Source organism: Camellia sinensis, chromosome 1 (genome assembly GCF_055761805.1).
Source record: "Camellia sinensis isolate YWXY chromosome 1, ASM5576180v1, whole genome shotgun sequence".
NCBI lineage: Eukaryota > Viridiplantae > Streptophyta > Magnoliopsida > Ericales > Theaceae > Camellia > Camellia sinensis.
This window is the reverse complement of record NC_138961.1, coordinates 254039035-254063564: the sequence shown is the minus strand read 5'-3', so window position 1 is coordinate 254063564 and position 24530 is coordinate 254039035. Positions and strand designations below refer to the sequence as shown.

At 36.1% G+C, this 24530-nt stretch overlaps 1 protein-coding gene across 8 annotated transcripts; it reads left to right on the top strand.

Moving 5' to 3' along the window:
• The first annotated feature begins 1052 nt into the window (after positions 1-1052).
• On the top strand, positions 1053-24026 carry LOC114261197 (uncharacterized). 8 transcript variants are annotated; one of them, XM_082902832.1, is made up of 7 exons: positions 1053-1312; positions 6543-6733; positions 6869-6949; positions 7197-7317; positions 9051-9341; positions 23006-23077; positions 23667-24026. In XM_082902832.1, the coding sequence occupies exons 2-7, from the start codon at positions 6543-6545 to the stop codon at positions 23790-23792; spliced, it is 882 nt and encodes a 293-aa protein (XP_082758958.1). In that variant the 5' UTR covers positions 1053-1312; the 3' UTR covers positions 23793-24026. The 8 variants fall into 8 exon arrangements, with proteins under 8 accessions (XP_082758958.1, XP_082758954.1, XP_082758961.1 ...); XM_082902828.1 differs by having other exon boundaries at positions 23661-24026; XM_082902835.1 differs by having other exon boundaries at positions 23656-24026.
• Positions 24027-24530: the final 504 nt, after the last annotated feature.

The following is a 24530-nucleotide window of genomic DNA, read 5'->3' as shown; positions in this document are numbered from 1 at the left end:
ATTTATAAATCAAAAATTTTACCAAACAAGTTTTTATTTGAGTTTTTTTAATTTTTGTAAATATAAACAGAAAACTGAAAATGTAAGTGTTACCAAACAACACCTTTTCATTTCTTACTAATTATTATTATTTTTTCCTTACTTATTTTTAATTGCATCCGTATACTGATGACTGACCATGTATGCAGTTTTTGGCTTCGTATTTCTTTTCCTTTATCCCACAGTGATGAACAGACACCTAGGATAGGAGGGCTGGGTGTATTGGATAAGTGAAATTACAGTGTTATCCTTTTTTATTTTGTTCTTACATAACAACCTGCCATTCAAATCAAGAGAGGCGAATTGGTCATTTTGTACACAAACATCACTCCCCCCAAATTATATGACCTTCACGGGTGGGCGACATTCAAAGTACAATAATGCACCAACAAAAAAAACAATTTTTTTATTAAATTAATAAAATGTAATAAATAAAAAAATATTGATAATGACCGGTAACGTTTACGTTTTGATTTGTATTTAAAAATATTAAACACACTTATTTATGTTAATTGCTATCAATATGTATTCTCCAAAGTAGTTCACTTCAACAAAATTTTTGAAAAAAATTAAAAATGTATTGTACAAAATGTTTGTACAGTCCTAAAAAATGAATTGACAGAAAAATTAATTGACACAAAATAATTAGCATAGAAGTTATTTAAAAAAAATTTATTTGAAAAAAAAATTATTCAAAAAAATTACTTAAAAATTTAATTAAAAAAATTATTTTTTTATTTGAGTATTTTAAAAATAGTTTGGTTATGACTGTTGATAAAAATACGGATATCAATATATGAGTGGTGTGTTTGATTATCAATTATAGGTTGAATTAAGTTTTGAAAATTATTTTAAAAACTCATTAGCAAACAAATTTTCTTATTTCACATATATATCAAACTTTCAAAATTCAATTCCACATACAATTCAATACTCTATTTAAAAATCATAACTAAATAAATTTTTTACATTCAAATTATAATTTTAAAACTTACAAATTCAAAAAAAATTCTACCAAACGCAAGCTCCTTGATAGGTATTCTCTAATTGATCGAAGGTGTCCTATCAACACACCATCGTTTTGTTTATTTCGATCGTGTTTCTGTTCTCTTTCTCTCTCTCAAAACTGAACCTAGGTTTGGAACGAACTAACGAAGGAAGAGGGAAGTAACAGAGGAGAGGAAGACGTCGACTAACATGTACACCGGCTGCGGCGGCGAGACCCAAATCCTTCAGGCGAGACTCGAATGAACCCAAACCTGAATACAAAACTGTAAGTTCTCTTTATCATTTATTTCTCTCTCTCTCTCTCTCTCTCTCTCTCTCTCACACACACACACTCTAATCCAAAGAATCCTAATTTTATAGATATATTTTGCCCCATTATATATAGTTCAATTTGGTGATTTGTACGTGTGTGTTTATTACCATATTGGCTCAAAAAATTTGGGAAAAATTAGATTGATGGTTATGTATATTATTCAAAATAATTGGTTGTTTATTACCTAGTTCACTTTGGTGATCGCACAGTTAACTACTAGTTTTAGAGAGAGAGAGAGAGGAGGAGGACGTGAGTCGGTCGAAGCCTCGTCAGCTAAGTGGATTTCACTCCCACTCCACTGTAACCTCCTTATTCAGTCTCTCTTTGTTGTCGACAGAAGCTCCCAATCTGTTCGTTGAAGCCTAGTCTCGACTTTTCTCTGCTTCTCTCTTTCTTTCTTTGTTTTCTTCTACTGTAACTTTCTCCTTCTGTCTTACTTTTTTCTGTGAAAAGAAGTTCGCTATAGCCCTGCCATTGCTCTTTAACCCTCATATTTTGAGGTCAGTCCATCCCTTCCTCCTTCCTTCCCTCTCGTCGTATTCACTGTTAACCCTACATATATTAAACATGAAATACAAACACACACACACACACACACTTATATATATACAATTTATTGTGAGTAACCTGTATAATTGAATGTATAAAAATATGATTTTTTTTGTTTTTCTTTTTTAAAATTGTTTCCAGTGAACTATTGAATTTTTATTCTTATGTTTTAGACCGCAGTAACTTGCAACATTTGTTTAGGGAAAAAATGTGTTCTTATGCTTATGCTATTGTGATGTATTGATTGAATAAACGTTTTTTTTAATATGATTTACAACTTTATTTAATCACGGTAGAGTCTTTGAAGATGGAGTGGAATACAATTTTTATATGATTTTTTTTCAAATTTAGTTTGTGTTATGTCTTATATTTTTATTTTAAGTAAAAAGAAAAATATGTTGAAAAGAGGGGAAGTATAAATTACAAAAGCTCAATAGAAAGAGAATGAGAGCACTGTAATAGTCTAGACTTCAAAAGGTAGATGTTGAGGTGAAACTTAATGTTTATGATTCTAAAGGTGCCCAAGATGCCAACAAAATACGATATGTAAATTGACTAAGATGAAGATGATGGTGCTGGTGATGTCATTATTGTGGTGGTGATAATAACAACTACAATGCAAAGTTTTTTATTTTTATTTTTTTATATTCATCTTTCTCACTTGGAATATAGGAACCTTAACTGGTAAGACGATGGAATTGGTAGATGTTATGATTGGGAGGAGAGCTAGTATAGCTTGCGTATAAGAAACAAAGTGGACGGGTGAGAAAGTTAGGAAAATTGAGGATATCGGTTTTAAACTGTATTGTAGTGGTAAAGATAGACGCAGGAATGTGGTAGGAATCTTAATTGCCAAGGGTCTTGTGGAGAATGTAGTAGCGGTCATTAAGAAAGGGGATAGGATTATATTAGTTAAACTAGTTATTAGAGGGAATATGGTGAACGTTATTAGTGCATACGCCCCTCAAGTAGGATTAGATGATCAGACAAAGAGGGATTTTTTGGAGCAAATAGATAAGATCTTACAGGAGATACCCGCAGGAGAGAACTTGGTTATAAGTGGAGATTTTAATGACCATGTAGGCGTAGATAAATTAGGCTATGAAAAGGTGCATGGTGGATACGGTTTTGGTGACAGAAATGAGGTGGGGGAGAGTATTTTAGATTTTGCGTTAGCTTCTGACCTGGTGGTGGCCAATACTATGTATGAGAAGAGGGAAGAGCATTTGATAACCTTTAAGAGTGGGTTAGTTAAGAGCCAAATAGATTACTTCTTAGTGAGAAAAGTGGACTGTCTAAAATGCAATGATTGTAAGGTGATTCCTGAAGAGAGCCTGACCTCTCAACATAGGATTTTAGTACTAGATTTATGTTTTAGAGGGCAATACCAAGCTAAGAAGGATGGTGGGCATCGTAGAACGAGATGGTGGAACCTAAAAGGGGATAATTAGAAATATTTAAAAATGAAATGGATAAGGAAGGTACGTGGGACTTGGAAGATGGTGCTAACACTATGTGGAACTCGATGACCAATTGTATGAGGAGAATCTCAAGGGAAGTGCTTGGAGAGTCGAAAGAAACGGGACCCAGCTCTAGGGAAACTTGGTGGTGGAGAGAAGAGGTTCAAGCTGTCGTTAAGGCAAAAAAAGAGTGCTTTAAAAAGTGATAGAACTGAGGAAAACCTTAACAACTATAGATTGGCTAATAAGGAGGTCAAAAAAGTAGTAAGAGAGGCTAAGTTAAAAGCTTATGATGACCTATACACTAAACTAGATAGTAAGGAGGGAGAGAAGAGGGTATATAAACTTGCTAAGATACGGGAGAGGAAAACAAGAGATTTTAATCAAGTTAAGTGCATCAAGAGTGAGGATTCTAAGGTATTGGCGAGGGATGAAGAGATTAAAGAAAGATGGAAGAACTATTTTGAGAAACTATTAAATGAGGAACATGGAGGTACGGCAATAGGGGAAAAAATAGCCAGTAATACGATAAATCAAGACTATAGGTTCTATCGTAGGATTAGGAACTTTGAAGTGGAGATTGTACTTAAGAAGATGAAATCAAATAAGGCTTTAGGATTAGATAATATCCCTATTGAAGCTTGGAAGTGTTTGGGTAAAAAGTGGATTACTTGGTTGATTAGGTTGTTTAGCAAAATTTTGTTAACTAAGAACATGCCAGATGAGTAGAGGAAGAGTATTTTAGTGCCAATCTATAAGAATAAAGGAGATGTCTAGAATTGCAATAACTATAGAGGAATCAAGCTAATGCGTCATATAATGAAAGTGTGGGAGAGAGTGATAGAACGCCGATTGCGAGATATAACAGAGGTGTCAGAGAATCAATTTGGGTTTATGCCTGGTAGGTTAACAATGGAAGTGATCTATCTTTTGAGGAGAGTAATAGAAAAATATAGAGAAAATAAAAGAGACATTCATATGGTGTTTATCGACCTTGAGAAAGCATATGATAGAATGTCCCGAGATATAATATGGTGGGTGTTAGCGAAGAAAGGGGTGACAACAGGTTACATTGATGTGATTAGGGACATGTATAAAAGGGTGATGGCCGCTATTAGATCGCCCGCTGGAGAGAAATGAATTTCCTATCATTGTAGGGTTACACCAAGGATCTACTTTAAATCCTTATTTTTTTGCTTTAGTTATGGATGAGTTGACTTGAAATATCCAAGATGACGTGTCATGGTGTATGTTTTTTTCAGACGATATAGTGCTAGTGAATGAGACTAGAGAAGGAATTAATACAATGTTGGAGATTTGGAGAAAAGCTCTTGAATCTAAAGGATTCCAGATAAGCAGAACTAAGACAGAGTACATGGAGTGTAAATTTAGTAACAGTAACAATGAAGGCGGAGGAGAAGTGAAGATTGAGAATTAAGAACTACCTAAGAGTGAATATTTTTGTTGTTTAGGGTCGACTATCACAACAGCGGGGGAGATTGATGCAGATGTGGCCCATAGGATTAAGGCGGGATGGTGTAAGTGGAGAAGTGCGTCTGGGGTATTGTGCGATAGACGAATACCCACTAGACTTAAAGGTAAATTCTATAGAATGGCTATTAGACTAGCGATGTTGTATGGGACGGAGTGTTGGGCAACCAAGAAACAACATGTAGATAAGATGAGTGTGACTGAGATGAAAATGGTAAGGTGGATGTGTGGCAAGACTAGACAAGACAGAATTATGAATGAGTGTATTCGGGAATGGGTAGGAGTAGCACCAATAGAAGATAAGTTGAGAGAGAATCGATTAAGATGGTTTGGTCATATTCAACAGAGACCAACAGAGGCAGTAGTGAAGAGATGCGATGCTGTAACGGTAGATGGAAGTGTTAGGGGACGGGGTAGGCCTAGATTAACGTTGGTTAACGTTGTAAATAGAGATATGGATCTGCTTAATTTGACTAACGAAATGGCCTTTGATAGGGCCACGTGGAGAAGAAGGATTTATGTAACCGACCCTATTTGATGGGACTTAAGGCTTGGCTTGGCTTGGCTTGGCTTGGCTTGGTTTGGTTTATTCATCTTTCTCTATATCTCAAAAGTTAAAATAACAAAAGCAACAATTATGTGAGATTTTAAATTTATGTTGACATAGTTTTTTGTTTCGGTATGTTTTGGTGCATTTCTCTATGTTTTGGGGTGTGTTTCATTAGTTACAACACCCGATCCATTTCCTCAAGGGTGTCCTAAAGTTTCTCCACCGAACTGTAGTTTTACAAAATTATCCTCAATGATTTTGATCAGAGTAGCTAGAAAAGATAGAATTTAGTTATTTCATGCATGTTTTGTTTCAGTCTTTTAGGAAATGTAAAATCTTTTGATTGCCGATTAAAAAAAAACAAAGAAAGAAGTCTTTTAGGAAATGTAAGTGTTTCGGATGTTGTGATGAAAACAAAATGATGGTGATTGATGACCTTTATAGATGCCGCGCTAAGTAGCACAGACACAAACATGGACACACGACCTAACCCAACACATTGATTTTCAAAAAAATGTAAGACGCAACATGCTTGGGTTATGTTAAAATTTTAAAACATATTTAGAGTGCATAAGTTGTGTTATGAAGAATAAAAACATAGTTATGTGACACAGGATGTGTTCAGAGAGTTCAAGGAGTGTTGTTGAAATGTCTGTGAAGTGTCCGATGCTATAGATTTGATTTTTTTGTTAAGACACATTGAAGAAGTGCCTGACACTTTTAGGAGTGTCCAAAGAGTGTTGGCACGACATGCTTCCTTGGTAGAAGTTTTGGTGCTTCTTAGCTGCGACATTTAACTATTAATGCCTAATAATGCTATTTACTTAACTTTCTATACAGCTTACTGTCTCCCACTCCCAAGCACTCTCTTAACATTACTAGTAATGTCTTTATCAGTTCCCATCTCAAATGGTATTAGATGATGTGCTTTATTAAAAAAAATTGTATTTGTATTGATGATTTGCTATATAATATGGAAAATCCTTGATTAGTCCCCTACGGGATGCCCCAACAGCTCAGTCAGTATTCCCCAAATAAAGAGACTCAAGTTTGATTCTCCTTAACTTATTTTATCCAAAAATAATGTATAAATCCTTGATTTAGTCTTATCTTTATTTATTTATTTTGATAGATGAGATTGAAAAAACAGAAACGCCATCGTAAGGTTGTTAGGTTCTACACAGCTTGCTTTGGCTTCCGAGAGCCATTCAAGGTTCTTTGTGATGGAACTTTTGTACATCACCTTCATGTCAATTCTATTACACCAGCCAATACTGCACTCTCAAGTATCCTTAGTGCCACTGTAAAAATATTTACTACCAGGTCAGCAGGCTTTTCTGCCCCTTTTTTTTGTTATTATACTAGATGACGATGATATAATGGTGTAATTCTCTTTCGGTTTATGAATTAAATGTTTCCTTGTACATGAATTCTTTATTATTTCCTTTTTGATTGTAGATGTGTTCTTGCGGAATTAAAAAGCCTTGGTGAGTCCTATTCTGAATCTCTTAAGGCAGCTTGTAACCTCTTTACTGCAAGGTCAGTGCTCTCTCTCTCTCTCTCTCTCTCTCTCTCTGTGCTTGTCTCTCCCTTCCTCCCTCCCTCCATGTGTACTAGCATCAAGTTTTGGAAGAAAAAGTAATGAAGATGGCAGCCCGCTGACCTTACTATTTGCAGAGTACATGACCATATCAATATATGCTTCATGCTTACTGTCATTTAATCTTTCTAAAGACATGATATTGTTATTCTAAGCTCTGGGAGTACATTTTTGAGCCATTTTTAGATGTGACCATGAGAAGAGGAAGAGTGCTGTGGCTTGCATCATGGAAATTATTGGAGAAGACAATCCCGAGCACTTCTTTGTTGCTACTCAGGATGCTGATTTGCGGAAGAACCTCCAGGAGGTTTGTGTATTTCTTGTGTTAGATTTCACTTATTGTGGTCATGAGTAGATTGTATGGTTCTGTACAATGATATTGTTTTCTATGGTATGTGAGGTTTTTCTTCTTAATCAAAGGAAGTTATGTCTTTAATCAAAGGAAGTTCTTAATCAAACGAGGCCTTGTTTATGTGATTTCAAATAGCATAAAATTACTTTGTTCCTTTGAGTTGGATATTTATGTTGTCATTTTAATTCTTTTTATCAGAGATTGGAAAACTTGTAAATGAAATACTCAAAAAGGTTACTTTGGAACCAGTGGCATTCTTGTAAATACTATTTTCTTCATTTTTATTGTCTAATTAGTATGAACATTGTTGTAGACTTTCAATTCTGCAGCTCTAATCTAACTATCCTTTTAACCTTTTTGTTAGCCCATTTGTATCTCTGTTATTATTATTATATTCTTAGATCCTTTTGCCACTGTTTAAAATATATATATTTTCCTTACTTCTTGTATCTTGTCACACCACCACTAATTTTCTTTAGATATACGACCTTTTCCTTTTGACCTCCAAGAACTTCTTTCAATATTCTTTTAATGCATTTTATTGTATTCTACATACTTTTAGTTTCATTTTTCGAACTCAACTATTAGTTTCATTTTCAAACTTCACATTGCTTGTTAAAAACATTTTACACTAATGTTCTTTAGATAAACAACATTTTCTTTTCAACATTCTTGTAATGTATTTTGCCCATTGTATTTCATGTATTATTAGTTTCATTTTCAAATTCCACACTGCTGTTTTAAACATTTTATGCTTAAAGCATTCATAATTTTTTAGCTTTTAGAATCCACCATCTAGTTAGTAGGTTTATAATATTTTTGTTTTTATTTGATTTTTCCTTTTAGCATAGATATCTAGTATTATTAGCCTATGTTGTGATGTTAAACACTCTCTAGGGATGACATTACAACCTCTACATGTTGAGCAGTTTGTGTTTCCTACAAAAAAAAGGAAAATGATTCACAAATAATTTTTTTCCCTCTCCGCCCTTTACAGCATCACTTCAGAATAAATAGGTAATCTATGTGGGCATGCTCTTTCCTGACCACTAGGCATTTTGTGAATGTAGTGTGGGGTGGATGCAAACTATAAACCTAAAATTGTTGAAAATTTAATAATCCCTCCGTCCCAAAATAATAGTCCCTTTTGTGGGGAATGTAACTTTTTATGGTAGTACAATTATTGCACTTTAAAATTATTAATTTTTCAAAATTACCCTTTGATAGTACATTTTTTTGGGAATATCAATTGTCATAATTGCACTTTTAGTGTTGTTAATGAATTTAAAAGAGGGGCAAAATAAGAAATTCATATTATTTTAGTCCTTGATTTTTTAAAATGGACTAATATTTTGGGACAATGAAAAATGGAATAAGGGATTAATATTTTGGGACGGCGGGAGTATATATATTTTATCCAAAAATATGTATATATATTACTGGAACTTCTTATTTGGATGCTAATGCTACTTGAGTATCCAGAACTAGACTTGGCTGTTTGTTTGAAAATGAACTTATCAGTGCAAGTATGGATGCCTTCTTTTTATATTCACCAGTTAGAACTATTTTTTCTGTTTTGTGCATTACCACATTGCACATGGACACTCAATACTCCTATGCTAGTGCACACATACAAATGCTCTAATGAACAGGTATGGTTGTGATTTTGATATTTGTTTTGGCTGAAGGTGCCTGGTGTGCCTGTGATATTTGGTCTGCGAAATGCCTTACTGCTTGAGCCTCCATCTGCATTTCAACACCAGTTTGCCAAATCTACTGAAGAAGAACGTTCACATATGACTGAGTTTGAATATAAAATGTTAAGAATGAAGAAAAAGAACATGTTGGCCGTGGAGGAAGCTTCTGATGTGAACGGAAGTGAAGGTGATTTAGGGACCTTGGCAGTGATGAAGACAAACAGTGGAAAAAATGGAACAGAAGTGAAGGATAAAGTTCAGTTCAAAAGAAAGAAAGCCAAGGTTCTGATCCATGATCATATCTTTATTTTTCCTATTTGCTATCTTGATTCATTGCTTTAAATCTCGATTGTTGCTGACTGCTGTTGTTTGCTTGTATCTTTAGCCTTTTCCAAGTATCCGCATCTTTTTATTTCCATAGAATATGATAAAAATGCCATGTAGTATGTATGATTCTTTAATTTGAGTGATCTTTTGACAATCACAGTGTTTTGTGAGTTGTTATACCCATGAAGTGTTTTTTTGGAGAGACTTGATTAGCAGCTGTAGAAATTAAGTATAGTATTTTTTTCCCTTTCTAGATTACTAGTTCTGTTTGTTGTGGTTGGTGGCATAATGGTCATTTGGGTGTCAAATAAACCTTATTCATCAGAAGCCACTAAACATACTCAAATTTCTAAATAGTCTCAATTCTCGGTTGACACCTGCACCTAAAATTTGTGTGAAGGCGTTCTCATTGATTCCTATAGATTCTCTCCATATGAGAAGACGGCAAAAATTTTCTTCCATCTCACAAGATATTCTTGGATGAAGATGGCAAAACTTATCCTATGTAACCCATGTATCATTGGTATCCAAAATTTTCGTACCAAGAGAAGAAATGTCTGAAGTCTCAAAAACATTTGTGATCTAATCGTCATGAGGTGGTGGAAGTGGTAGAAGATGAGGGATAGGCGCTGGAACTAATGTAAAAGGAATGACTCCTGTAGATAAACATGTTGGCAAATTGGTAGGCTCAAAAGTGTCTTGGTAAGAAAACAAATCCTCAACATTGAATGTAAGACTAATATTCATATATGAAGGTAATTCAACAAATATACATTATAGGTTCACATTTACGAATGATACGAAAAAGGCATAGTGGCTCAAATGTGAAGTTTATAAAAGAATTTCTTAACATAATGCTCAGGGCGTCAATAAGTCTGGAGAGAAAACCAGCCACAAAAACAATGACATTAAACATTCCTGGCCATACATATCAGATGTTGGTGCCTGTCATAAAAGAAACAGTTTCACTCATGGCTCTAGAGCCTCACCTTGTTTTCTATGGCTGGTTCTGTGGCTGTAAACTTATTGTCAGGGTGCATACAAACCGTGACATAGATCCTTTAGCACTTGACATAATGGGTGTTAGAAAAGATTCATGTAGCGGACACCAATTAAAATAGAGATCAATACTTAAATGTAGAACGGAAATGGAAATGGTGCAAACATGATTTAATTCTCTAGTCGGGGACCTCTAGCATTCTAGATCTGTGTCTTTTGGTAGGTAGGTCGAGTAGGTTTACACGGTTAGGATTTATTGCTTTCATGGGTAGCAACCCTAAGCTGAGAGTCAGTAGTACCCACCACAGTAGGAATCTTCATTCTCTAGTTCTTTTCGGCATACTTTCTTCCTTGAGTCGAGTGTCACCATTGCCATGGCAGGAACATATTTCTTTTTGATGGCCACATTGTACCTTAACCATTGATTATGAGTTGAATGAATTTGCAGGAGAGAGAGAATGTATTGATGAGGGTAGTTGACCCTTTAAGAGTTTGAGGAGGAAGGTGAGGATAATATATGGGGAGTAATGACACTATCCACTCTTACTAGGATGACGTGTAGAAGCATGCTGGCATTTTCCATACATTTGTAAAATGTTGGGATAAAGTTTGAGATCATCATTGATGATGGGAGTACAATGAATGTGATCACTAAATAAGCTATTGCTACATTGAAGATGCAGTCTGAGCCAGATCCACAGTCATTTAAGGTTGCTTGGGTAGATGAGACTTCATTACCGAATAGAGAGGTGTTGACTGTTGAGTCCAGATTGTGATCCTCTCTAGAACATATCCAATGATTATAAAATAGGCATGTGAATTTATCATTATTTCAAATTAAAAAAAGTCACTATACTTATTGAGGTGGTTTTTCCGCAACCATTGGATTATGTAATAGAGATCCTTCATTCTGTTTTGAGTCCCAATTCATATGGGAGACTATTCTAAGAACATTTAGAGAGAGGTTGTTTCTATGGACTTGGGATGAAGTCCAGGATAACCTTTTCCGACCTTATCCCTTATTTGTTTTCCCTTGTGCCGATTTGGATTAAAAGTGCTAAATGACTGCATTGTCCCTCATTACTTCTTGTATTCCCTTAACAACTGTAATGGCCAGTGGACATATAGGTAGCTGGTGACTTTATCAAATCTGGTCAAAACTGGTTTGACCATTAACATTAAATGGGCCAAAATGAAATTTTATTTGGTTACCCAAGTAGCCAAACACGTGATGCACCAAAATTAAAAATAGTTATAAGTATTGGTAAAACATATCAACTGTTTCGTCATTGAACCCAAAACATTTGCTTAAACATAGCCACACTATGTTGCATGCTACGCTCATAATGCAATTGAACAAAAGGCCCATTTGATGGCAAGGCGGCTGTAAGATTTTTAAATATTTTATGTATATTCAATTGTGTTATAATACAAAGAATATATCTGATTATATAGTAACCCTAACCCTAAGACTAAAAAGAAAAAGAAAAATTGCCATATATCTACACAATATACACTACCATATTTATAAACCGAACTCAATATTCTCACACTCCTGTTCAAACTCAAGGTGTTTTAGCAGAAAACACTGAGAGTTTGTCAGGAAGAAACTAAAACTGAGCAATGGTGTGAGTTTTGGTAAAGAAGTCAGCAAGTTGCAGAGCCAAAGGGACGGAAGGAAACGAGATAGAGCCAGAATGCAGATGCTGACAGATAAAGTGACAATTAATCTCAATGTGCTTTGTTCGCACATGGAAGACAGTGCTATGGGCAATCTGAATAGTAGTACGGTTATCACAAGAGAGGTAGGTTGGAGAAGACTGAGGGATGCCCAAGTCAAAAAGAAGACAATGAGCAGTAGTGCACGATACTCAATTTCGGTAGTGTAGCTCGACTTTTCGTGCTTCTTTCGGATACGACTAGCCCTACAGTTCGGACTTCTGTGGTTCTGAATCTGATTCCACAAGTGCAATGTGAAATAGATAAACACAAAAAGAGTTCAAATCCGGCAAATCTTTTGAAAAATCAATTTTGAATAAAAAATACTAATAATGGACTGCTTTGCCAGATACAGAGTCGCCACCTAAATATTTTTAAGAAATTTAGGAAACCCTGAGACTCGTGCCAAAGGCCACTTATCCATCTTCACCAAATTTAGGAACCTCTACTAATCATGATGTGATTCTTATTTACATTATATGCTCTTGTTCCGGTTATTAGGTTAACATTATTATGTGTTGCACACAAGTATAGAATAATTTGCAAAAATTAGAACATTTAATTTCAAGTTTGTTTTGAAAATTGTTTGAAATATGTACCACTTGAAAAATGTGATCTCATATGCACATTACTCAAATTATTCCAATTCAAGCTATTAGCCTTCATCTGTAGGCATTCAAACAGATACAACATTTAAGCACTTAGCCTCATGGCAATCATGCTAGACATGGCAACAATCACATTCATGCGATATGCTAAAGTAATAAAATACTCACCTAGTACTCCAAGGCAAGCTAAAAAGAGAGAATAATTAGGAAAAATACATGATCCTAACTAATGCAACATGATTAATGCAACACATGCAATAATGTAATTAATAGGCTCGGCTACTAATTATGACATGTGAATCAATTTGAAAGCATGCGGTTTAAACACGTATTCAACGAAGTAATAAACAACAATGCTTGTTAGAATGATGTGCTGAGCCTAATGCATGCAAGACAAGTGGATGCAAATATGGAATATGCTAAATGAAACATGATGTTCTAAATTACCCATTATCAGCAAGTAAATAAAAGGGAGAAAGACGTGAAGTTGGAAGACATACGCATTATTACAAGTTTGGCCTTCGCACAAGAGGGTCCGAATGAATGGGCTAGCTAATCTCTTTACTAATTATTCCAAACCAAATGAGATAAATTAACTACACTAGTTAATTAACTAATTATTATAACAGCAAATTTAACTAGCTATTCTAGCTAATTAAATAATTACAACACAAAACTAACTAGCTATTATAACTAATTAGTTACAAGCTCGCTACTTTAAGCATAACATACTAATATTATAACATCACTTTGACGAATCCCGAGAATCTAGGGATGGCTCATGCATGGATGTGAATTTCCACCCGATAATGCTCTCCGTTTTGCTACCAAAATGCCTTTGTTGCGCAGTTGGAAAATTGCACTATTTTTTCATCTCAGCCTTTGCTCTGCTCTACTAGAAAAAGGACACTACCTACTTGGAAAAAGTGGCTGGCAAACCTAGAAGTAGTGGGTGGTCGGCCGGCCACTAATAGTGGGTTGCCGTCTAGTAAAAGTGGCCTGCCGGCCACTAATGTTGGTTCTGTCTTGCAGCAACAGAGGAAAAACAGAGTACGAACTAGAGTATTCTCAGGGAGTGTTTGTCTCCTTATCAGCAAACAAGTCAAAGGAGAGATAGGCTCACTTCGTAAGCCATCAATTGATGTAATCGCATTGCATGATGACTTATGAATCAAGGGACACAATTTCAATAAATGTAAAACAAAAGACTAACAAAACCTCCTCCCTATCATGGATTGATCAAGGGAAGTGGTTGATCTTGGAAACTTGAACCATTTCATCACTTAACAAGTATGAAATGACTCAAGTCTCCATGTGTTCAATTAACGTGCGATTGAACACAAATCATTTTATTAACTTATTTTATTTTAGTCTAAGTTTTATTACTTCATTTAAATTACCTTCCATTCCTTAATTCATTTAGTCCAGCAATGAGTTTTAAGTCCTCTAATAGAAAGAAGTACCAAACCAAATGTCGTTTTAAGCATGAGAGAGATGTCATGCCGTTGGTAATGAGCCCCCCAAAGGGATTAAACCATTAAGCACAATCACCTCAATCTTAAGCTTAAGCAAACAATCGGTTTGAAACAACTCTCAAAGTAAAGGAGAAGCCAATAAATGAAAGAAGTACAGAGGTGATTAGAGATAAACACAAGTATGGAAAGCTTGAAATAAATATTATCAACTCAAATAGGTTGGTGTCTAATGCTTAAAACACCAAGCCTATGAGGACCAGTATACTACAAGCATACTATACAAAGCATGAATGAAGCTAACACATAAAAACAGTCTTAAAACAGTCCAAAAAAGTGCTGGAATGAAGACAAAAACAACTACAACAACTAACTAAAATATTGAGGTATTAAAACTAGCACACAAGCACAAGGAGGGGAGGCTAACCCTTCCATTTTTGTGACTTCAAAACATGATTTTTGGCTCTAAAAAATCTCTGAAAATTAGTGGTAAAAAGCTCAAAAAAAGTTTATGAAAATATCGGAAGCACAAGGGCAAAGGCCTTAGAAGCAAGGTTCAAAGAAGGATTGTCAACCCCTCTACCTTTAATGCCCTTAAACCACAAGTTTCAACCAAAAAATACAGATAATAAACAACTCAAAAACAACAAAAAATGAGAGAAAACAAGTAGTGTAGAGATGGTACAAAAGCACTAGAATGGATACCTCTTGAAGAGGAATGATCCCTTGAGTTACAAACCACCAATTTCACACTCTCAAGTGCCTCAAGAGCTAAAATACAAGCTCAAATCATCTCAGCAAGGAACTCTCTAGGTTTGGTTTAGAGTGTTTAGGAAAAGGCTACGTAAGTTGCAAAAGAAAGAGAATTGTAGAGAGATTTTCCAAAATTTTGCTCTCCAAAAATATTCTCACTTCTAAATTTTTCTAACCTGTACAACCAAAGAGAGGGTCATCTATATATAGAAATATATGAGAGATTCTGAAAAATATCCTTACAAACACAGCTGGAATGGTGCATGCATCTGTAGGGACAGTTGGCATAAAATATCTAATTTTTTGCACTAGTGGGCGGCAAGCCACACTAGTGGACGGTAGGTCCCTGGAGGCACAGGCCTGAAAAACCACTATTTTGGTCTAAAGCAAGGCACAAGGTTTGTCGATTCAAAACTGAGATTTTCTGCTGAGGAAGTCAAGCATTCAACGAGCGTACACATTCATCATTGAGTGATCAATCAGTGGCACCCAAGTCTTAAGGGCCATAAAAAATGAGGTGTCTACAGGTAGTAGAACGGGCAACAATAGTTTGTTTCTTACTTTTTCAATAAATCAAAGAATCACCAAAAAACATATAGAAACCAAAAGTGGACTTTCGATCTGTAACATTACCAGCCCAATTAGCATTAGCGTAGGCTACTAAAGCCAAGGAAGAAATAGAGGACAACAACAATCTTTGGAAGATAGTACCGCGAAGATAGCGAAGAATCCGAACTAAAGCAACCCATTATGTAGAATTAGAAGCAAAAACGAACTGACTAACCACATGAACAGTATAAGCAACATCAGGGCGAGTAACCGTCAGATAAACTAAGCAATTCACTAGCTCTCGATATAAAGTAGAATCAGGCAGAGGAACACTATTAATAGTGTTAAGTTTCACATTAAGCTCAATGGGGGTATCAACTAAGACCAGCACGGTGAATGCTGATATCCACATACAGTAATAAGGCAATCCCAAAACTTATCTAGCACAAAACAAGTTGAAAACGAAAAAATGTGGCCCAACCTAAGTAATCATCGTATCAATTGCAATAATGCTACGTGCACAAAAAAGTGGACCACACCAAAAATGAATCATGTTTAGTTCATTCTTGTCGATTTTTCACCCAATCATATCTCTCCTAATGCATTGGGGGGTAAAGATCCGTGCACAATGTAACCGAGTAGGGATCAGAATCAGCATTCCTCATTGTATCCCCACTAGGAAGTTGCATGATTTTCACCATCATATGCCTCTGCATGTTATTTTGAGATGCATACCGGCTAGTTCTCTGCGTAGCATTGATTGACATTGTCAAATTCATGTGGTTTGGTTTAGTATCATTAATATTATCTTCCATTTGGGTGTTGCTAGACCCTGGAGTTTCTGAATTAGACAAAGATGAACTCGATGTTGTGCTCTCATCGAGAAAGAATTCAGAACACGGGTCAGAGGACGAGCGAGTAATTTGGCCACTCATAGGAGGTTTAGCTATTATCCTGGTTGAAAGATTGTTCCATTTAACCTTCACAAAGTCCAGCCCAGAAAAACTAGCCCTAGAGCCAACAATAGGAGGAGAAGTAGCTTATGATTCTTCCATCATCCTACTTTCCCATGGCTTACCTGCCATCCAACGCTTGGACTAGGTCTGTCCTGAGATGTGCTTATCAAACTTGTGAGCGGCTACTAGCTTATTTGATTTTGAATTTGAATCGGGATTTGATTTTAATTGCTGAAAACAAGTTCATTTCAATTTGCTTACTGAAAAAACAAAGAAAATCAAAGCAACATTAAAATGGTATTTCAAATTCATTACCTGTTGAGATACGGAGTGTGCAATTGTCCTCTCCCTCTGGATGGCACCTTCTTGCCTTATTTGAAGCTTTGCCTTCAATTGTTCTCTCCCTCTTGATAGCACTTACGTTTAGCCTTAAGGACAAGCTCCTCAATGGTGGTGCCAATGATCTCATTAGCACGCTTAAGACTGACACAGTAATGTCTTCCAATCAAATCCTGTATTGAAATATTGCACTCTCATCAAAAGAACAAAACCACAAAATATAAATCTAACACAACGATATTTAGGTCAACGGGCATCAGTTAGGATTTGCATAGAGAATGCTTTACTGAAGCTATGTCCTGCACAAGAGTAATATTATCAAATTATCTGAATGCAACTACAAAAACGTACATCATACGTGTTCCATAGGCAGAGATAAAGCATCGTACTAGGGCCATAATTCATTCAGTTCAATGAACAAACCACATGTCTAGCAAAGTTAGATCCCTTGGCAAGGGTAGGGTTTCTGCTCAGTTCATCCCCTTACTAGTGTTAAAACCGACAAAAATTCATTTGAATTGAGGAGAGAATAAACATATTAATTCAAGTATAACCCACGTTACCAGGAAGGAGAAAAGTATGATCGCACCCGAGCAACAATGCCTAATTTCTTTAGCATCATCCACATCAAAATTACAACTCATCAAATTCTTCCTTGATTAGTTCTTCACACTGCAGGTCAAGATCCTATTTCACAGTATCACGAGTCATGCATCAACAAGTTTACAGATAACACTGGAATCGGTAAATAAACATTCCAAAAGGCAGCAAGAAAGTAATGTTTTGTGCCACATTTTTTCGTTTTCAACAACTTTTTTTGTGCTAGATAAGTTTTGGGATTGTCTTACCCACATACTGTATCATCCACATACAGTAATAAGGCAACAAAACCAGCAGAGATGTGGAGAAGAAACAAAGTAGAGTCCTAGGCAGAAGGATGCAGCCCAAGCTCAGTAACAATAGTTTAAAAGCGATCATACCAAGCATGAGGAGATTGTTTCAGACAATACATAGCACATCGAAGACGACAAACTTGTCCAAAGGAACAGTGATGGCCAGGGGGAGGACGCATGTAAACCTCCTCAGTGAGATGACCATTAAGAAAAGCATTCTTAACATCCATCTGATAAAGAGGCTAATAACGAACAGCAATGACAAATATCAAAGTACGGACAATAGTCATCTTGGCAATAGAGGCAAAGGTCTCCTCATAATCAATACCATACTCCTGTGAAAAATCCCTGGCAAGTCTTGACTTCGTAGACCCATTTGCAATCAATTAGATTCTTACCAGCAGGCAAGAGAACCAACTCCCAAGTACTAGTTTTCTACAAAGTAGACAACTCATCCTCCATAGCTTGAATCTAATGAAGATCCTGACAAGCCTCCTTGTAAGACTGAGGTTCTGAAAGAGAGTTAATAGCAGACAAAAATGTACAATATGAAGGAGAAAAACATATTTTAGCAAAACTAAGTTTGACTACCTGTTTATGGATGCGAAGGGGATACTTTTGGTTAGTAAGATCAGAGTTGTCAGAAGTAGGAGGATCAGTAGTAGGGGCAGAGACAACTGGTGGAGGGAAAGCCTTGTGACGATAATAGACTAACACCAGAGAAGGAGAAGGAGAAGGAGAAGGACCAAGAGCAGGAGCAGGTGGGAAAGGATGAGAGGAGGGAACAGACTCATGGGGGTTAGTGGAGATGGACTCATGAGGAGGGGTGGTACAAGGAGAAGAGGGAATAAGCTCATGGGGAACAGCAAAGATGTACTCATCAGGAGGGACCTCAGAAGGAAATGAATATATATGAACTAAATCCTTTTTGAAAATTGGGGTTGTGAGAGGAGGAAGCTGAAAGCAAGGTAAACGTTCGAGAAAGGCAACATAGCAGAAGACATAAAGGCGACAGGAAACAGGGTCATAACAGTGATAACCTTTCTGAATGAGACGGTAACCCAAAAATACACATAGGACAGACCAGGCACTAGGACCAAAAAAGTAGACCCAAACACACGAAGGAGGGAGTAATTAGGAAATTGAGAAAACAAAGCCTTATAAGGAGACCGACCAGAAAGAAAGGGGGTAGGCATATGGTTGAGAAGAAAAGCAACAGTAAGAACTGCCTTACCCCAAAATGGAGCCAAAACAGAGATAGAGAGGAGAGACCTAGCTGTCTCAAGGAGATGACGGTATTTACGCTCAACTTGACAATTTTAGCCAGGTGTATCAGTACAGGAAGTTTGGTGAATGGTACCCAAATTGGCCAAATATTCACAGAACTCATTTTTAAAGTATTCCTCGCCCAAGTCAAACCGTAACAATTTAATAGTAGACCCAAACTGTGTAGTGACCATAGACTGAAAAGTACGACATAGTTGGTAGAAATCAAACTTATGAGTCATAAGATAAACCCAAGTGTAACAGGTGCATCAACAAATGAAACATAGTATGCAATGCCCCCTTTAGTGAAAACAGGAGAAGGAACGCAGACATCGGTATGAACTAAAGAAAACAGTGTATCAGATATAGAGGTACTTGTATAAAAAGGTAAGCTGTCATTTTGGCAAGTTTACACCCCCGACACTCGACAAGTTGACTATGACAAATGCCTTAATCTAGAATGCCACAAATAGAAAGGACTTGACAAAAAATCTAACTGAGAAGAGGAAAAAACAATCGGAGAGGTAATCATAGGCAGATGTAGGCTCTCCACCACATAGAGATCTCCAACTCTATGACCAGTCCCAATCTGTTGCTTAGACATCCGATCCTGCACAGAACAGATAGAAGAAGAAAAGATAACATCAAAATCGAAGACATTAAGCTGACTGATAGATAATAAACTGACAGATAATTAAGGAACATAAAGGACAGATGGAATAAAAATAACAAACATAGCAGATGGTAAGACAGATCCAACAAATATAACAGACATACCCGACTCATTAGCAGCATTAACAATAATAGAAAAGGGAGGGGGAGTACAATTTTGAAGTAAGGAGAAATGAGGAGTCCTATGATGAGAGGCACCAGAGTCAAAAATCCAAATAGGCGAAGAGATACTTGAAGAAGACCGCTAATCTGAGTACTCAAGGAAGCCAAGTCAGGATCAAGAGTCGAAGTAGATGCAGTAGAACCAGCGGGAGGGTGAACAGTACTCAAAGAAGGGGCGCAGAATTGGATCGGAAACTACTGAGAAGACGAGGCAAACAAACATCCCTTTTTAGGACAATGGTACTTCCAATGACCCTTTTGATGGCAGAAGGCACATTCATCAAAAGCTAGAGACATTGTAATAACTAGAGACATTGTAATAACCAGAAAGCTCAGGGGTTCAAGTGTAATAACCTAAAATCAAAACTAGAGGGATCAAACTGTAATAAGCAAAAAAGTTATCCAACGAACCCATAAATTAACAAGGTTGTGAATGAAAGATATAATAACCAGGTGGGGTCTCTTTATAATAACCAGAATCTTGACCCAAAGACCCACAAATATTCCCAAGTCAGATGGACAGAACTAGAAGCACCAACCCACAAATATCCCAAGTAGAAACACAGAGAGAGCAAGAGAGAGATTGAAGCAGAAACAAAGACAGAGACTAGCGACGAAGCTTTCTAGGGCTTCGAACAGCGACGATAGTGAGAGAGATGATGCCACAACCAGTGACCTGCGATGACTTGCGTAATCACAAAGAGAGGCTTTACGGTCCTAAAGAACCAACAAAGACGAACCAGACGAAAGGAAGATGAACCAGATGAGTTGACTTCGAATCATATGAAAGAACCAAACGAAGCACACCCAAACTCAGATGGGTCAACTTTGAATATGATGAACCAAATGATGAAAGGAATTAGAGAGCAAAACAAGAGAGAGATTCGTGTTGGCTGCTAGGGTTTCAAATCAAGCTCTAATACCATGTAAGATTTCTGAATGTTTTCTGTATATTCAATTGTGTTATAATACAAAGAATATATCTGATTATATAGTAATTCTAACCCTAACACTGCCATATATATATACACAATATATGCTACCATATATATAAACCTAACCTAATATTCTCACAGCAACATCTAGAGAGCCAACCATCACAAATCTTGCAAACACACGAGTGCTTTGGCTTGCAAACTCGACAAAGCCTTGATAGGTCTAGTCCCTGCCGATAGTTACATGGTGTAAACAAAAATCAACCACCAAAAAGTAAAAGTAGCCACTGATTTTACTAAGACAAGAAAAGTGTATTTCGTATATTCAAAATACCCCTTGATATCAAGACCCCAAAATTTAATAAAAAGCACAACATAGAATTTTTTTTCCATAATTTAAGATGAAAATGTGATATTGAAATCGTCTAATAAGCTACACACATATCTAGAGAGAGAGACAGATCGGATGATGTCTGGTACACTTTTTGGGGAAGCATCAATTGGCCAACAGTGTGCAGCTGCTATGACATCTTAAAGAGAGATCCACATAGAAGCGGAACAAATATCAGATGCGTTTTATGTCACCTGAAGGGTAGAATTAGTGTTACTCGAACACATATTTCTTCAATCATTGATAAGTGAACAGCCTGGGGCAAATCTTCTAGAGAGCGTACCCTTTGTTTCTACTCTTCCTCTCTTCTAAGAATGTTTTTGGAAATACTTTTTTTTTCTACTAAGAATTATTACAAATTCCAATTGATTCAACAATCAACAATGATTCATCCCACTAAAAACATCACCACTAATAGCACTAATACATTAAAAAAGTAAAAAAAAAAAAAAAAAACACAACTCCAAGACTAAAACATCACATCATTAATGGCGGGACCCACTGCCACCTAATTAGTGGGAGCACTAATTAGTGCTCCCAAGCATTTTTCTTCAACAATGGATCATTGGAGTTATTGTGTTACTAGTATAGGGTTTATCTTTTTAACCATAAAGCAATCCCAAAATATTTTCCAACTTGAACGTTAAAGTTTACATTAGCAGAAAAAACAAATGAAATATAATAAACTAAAATATAAGAAGAGAGGGGTTTTGGTATCATAAAATGTAAAAAAAAATGGGTCATATTGCTCATACAAATGAGTTGTAACATGACTAATTTGAAAGGGGAAAAAAACATTATTTAATGTTGTGCCTAATTGTTAAAGAAAATTACTCTAGAAGTATCTTAAATTCTAATAATGTAATCTAAACAAATCTAACCTTATTGTACCATGTTTCCTATCCCTTTCCACGTAACATAGGGTATAACACTAATTTGGACAACCTTATCCCTTCCCCCTCTAGTCCCCGGATTCCCAAACCTAACCCCCCCTTGGGATTGCTATTTTCCTCTTTTGGGATTATTTTGGTAGCAGGATTAGGTTGTCCAGAGTTGAAAAGTGCAAACATCAGATTGGAGGGGTAAGGATTGGGTAATCCAATCCAGAGTATTTGGTGGATTTTACTAGCGTGTTATTAGATCACCCTCGGCTTTATGATAAAATTGTGCTTAATTATAGTTTTTAAACCAAGATAACCAGGAGTTTAGATTTGTTAGGAATTTTAAGAGATTTAGGATTCTACTTCTATTTGATATTTTAGATTTTGTTTCTATCCCTTATTTTATTGGACAAAGCTTGGTGTAGAAACTTATAAGAGCTTTGGCATAATTGTATTATGCTTAGAAAAATTTATGGATGTGTACACTTGTAATCTTGTGTTCTTACTCATAATACAAATAAAGGTTAATTACATTAAAACCTTCTCAATTTGCGAATCTCGTCTTACCCCCTCATCTATGACATGTACATTTTGATCCCCCCTTAACTATAAAAATGCATCACTTTCAACCTCATGCCCTGTTCTAGAAGGGCCATTTGTACAGTTTTTTATAGTTAAATGGGGCCAAAATGCACAAGTTCATTGATGAGGGAAGGTAGGTAAGGTGTTATTCGCTAGTAGTTGAGGGGGTGTTGATGTAATTTCACTTAAAGTAAGTACTTTAAAATAGTTCTATATTATCAAGTGGCTGTTGGTTTAATTATCAAGTGGCTGTTGGTTCCTTAATGGATAGACTAGTGGTGGAAGCAATATTTGGTTCGCTGTTGTCTCATATATTTTGTCTTTGATCATTGCAAAGCGTAGTTCTATATTACACCACCCTATCATTTTTGGATCTACTTTGTTCAATTTTCTAAGGTGGCATTCCCATCATTCATGGATCTACTTTTCTTGGACTTTGCAGGGTCCAAACCCACTCTCATGTAAGAAGAAAAAGAATTGTGGGCATGCCAAAGAATATCTTGTTTCAGAAAAGGTGAGTATTTCTGAATGCTTATACTCTTCAGTCTTCCCTTTTTCTTGTCTGCTTTATATCATTTGAGGGCAATAATTTGATGTTTGGTGATCCTGGCCATACTATGGTTGATAGTGTTTCGTAGTGAGGTTGATATCGTAGTGATGCACAGATTTGTTTTGAACTTTGGAGCAATGAAGATCCTTGACTGGGGTGCATAATGCTTGTGGCATGATTTTGGAGGAGGCTCTTTATTCTGAACCTTGCCTGTTTGCCCATCAAAAACCGTGCTTCTGCTTGTTAATGTTTCGGAATTACTTGTAAAAAATAGCTTCAGAATTAGGGAAATGGATTCAATCATGGATTATATAGGGTCTAGAAGCCAGCAACTTTAAAATGGATACAAAATGAGTTCAAGCTGTGATATGTTTAGATTAATGTACAATATTGTTTGCAAAAGCAGACTTGGAAATGTCGATATATAAAGTATCCTCTGGTAGATGATAACCAGCAAATTGGCTGTAGTTTACTTTTTCGAAATAACAGAATTGTTCTTCAACTTTTCTATTGCTGATCATCATGACATTAATATATGGTAGTCTAGATGCAGGACAGCAATGATGGCAGTGAAACCACAAGAACCAGGAGCAGGAAACGGAAAAGATCACGTAAGCAAGGCAAAAAGCTTGAAGTGACAAATGATTTAACAGTTCTCGGCATGTGGAAAGAGCATTAAATGGTGGTTTTCTTATTAGCTGATAGCTAAGTGAGTGCATTAAGTTTACAGACAAATTGCAGGATAAGCTGACTCAATGGCAAGTTGGCTTTTTTTAGGTAGGGAACATTCTTACTTTTCCTAAAAGCTGACTAGATTTTATTTATTTATTATTTTCTCTGGTAAGTTTATAGTTTCGACGATTATATAACTTCCTGGAAATGTTTAAAGATAAAATTGATGTCTCTTTGTTTATTGTGTCTGTGGTTAGTGTATTTCCCTTTCTGTTGAGTTGGTTTGGACACAAGAAAAAATAAATATTAACGAAGAAGAGCTAGGGGAGGGAAATTACCTTTCTGTTCTGAATATATATTTCTGAGTTGCTGTTTCACCAAGCTTGTGATGAAATATAAGCAAATTCCAAGTATTTTTTTATTTAGGATTTCCTGAGAGAATGGCTTGGGAGTATCAAGCTTTAAGATATGTCTTTAGCATATTGTGAATAATTAGAAGGAAAATATGTTTCATTGATCCCTAGCTACTATGGATCATACTTTGTTAGCTGTCGTATGGGTTATGATCATACCAGGACAGGATTAGCTACTTTTGGATTGGAAGCAATATGTTTTCCATTTTTATTGGATCCAAGGTCTCGAATTAATGGTGGATTTTGTTTTACTTCAGTTTAATAAATTGCAATCTTGGGAAAATTACTGTGTGTGGATTTGAAGTGCATATTGTGACTTTGAACGAAATATG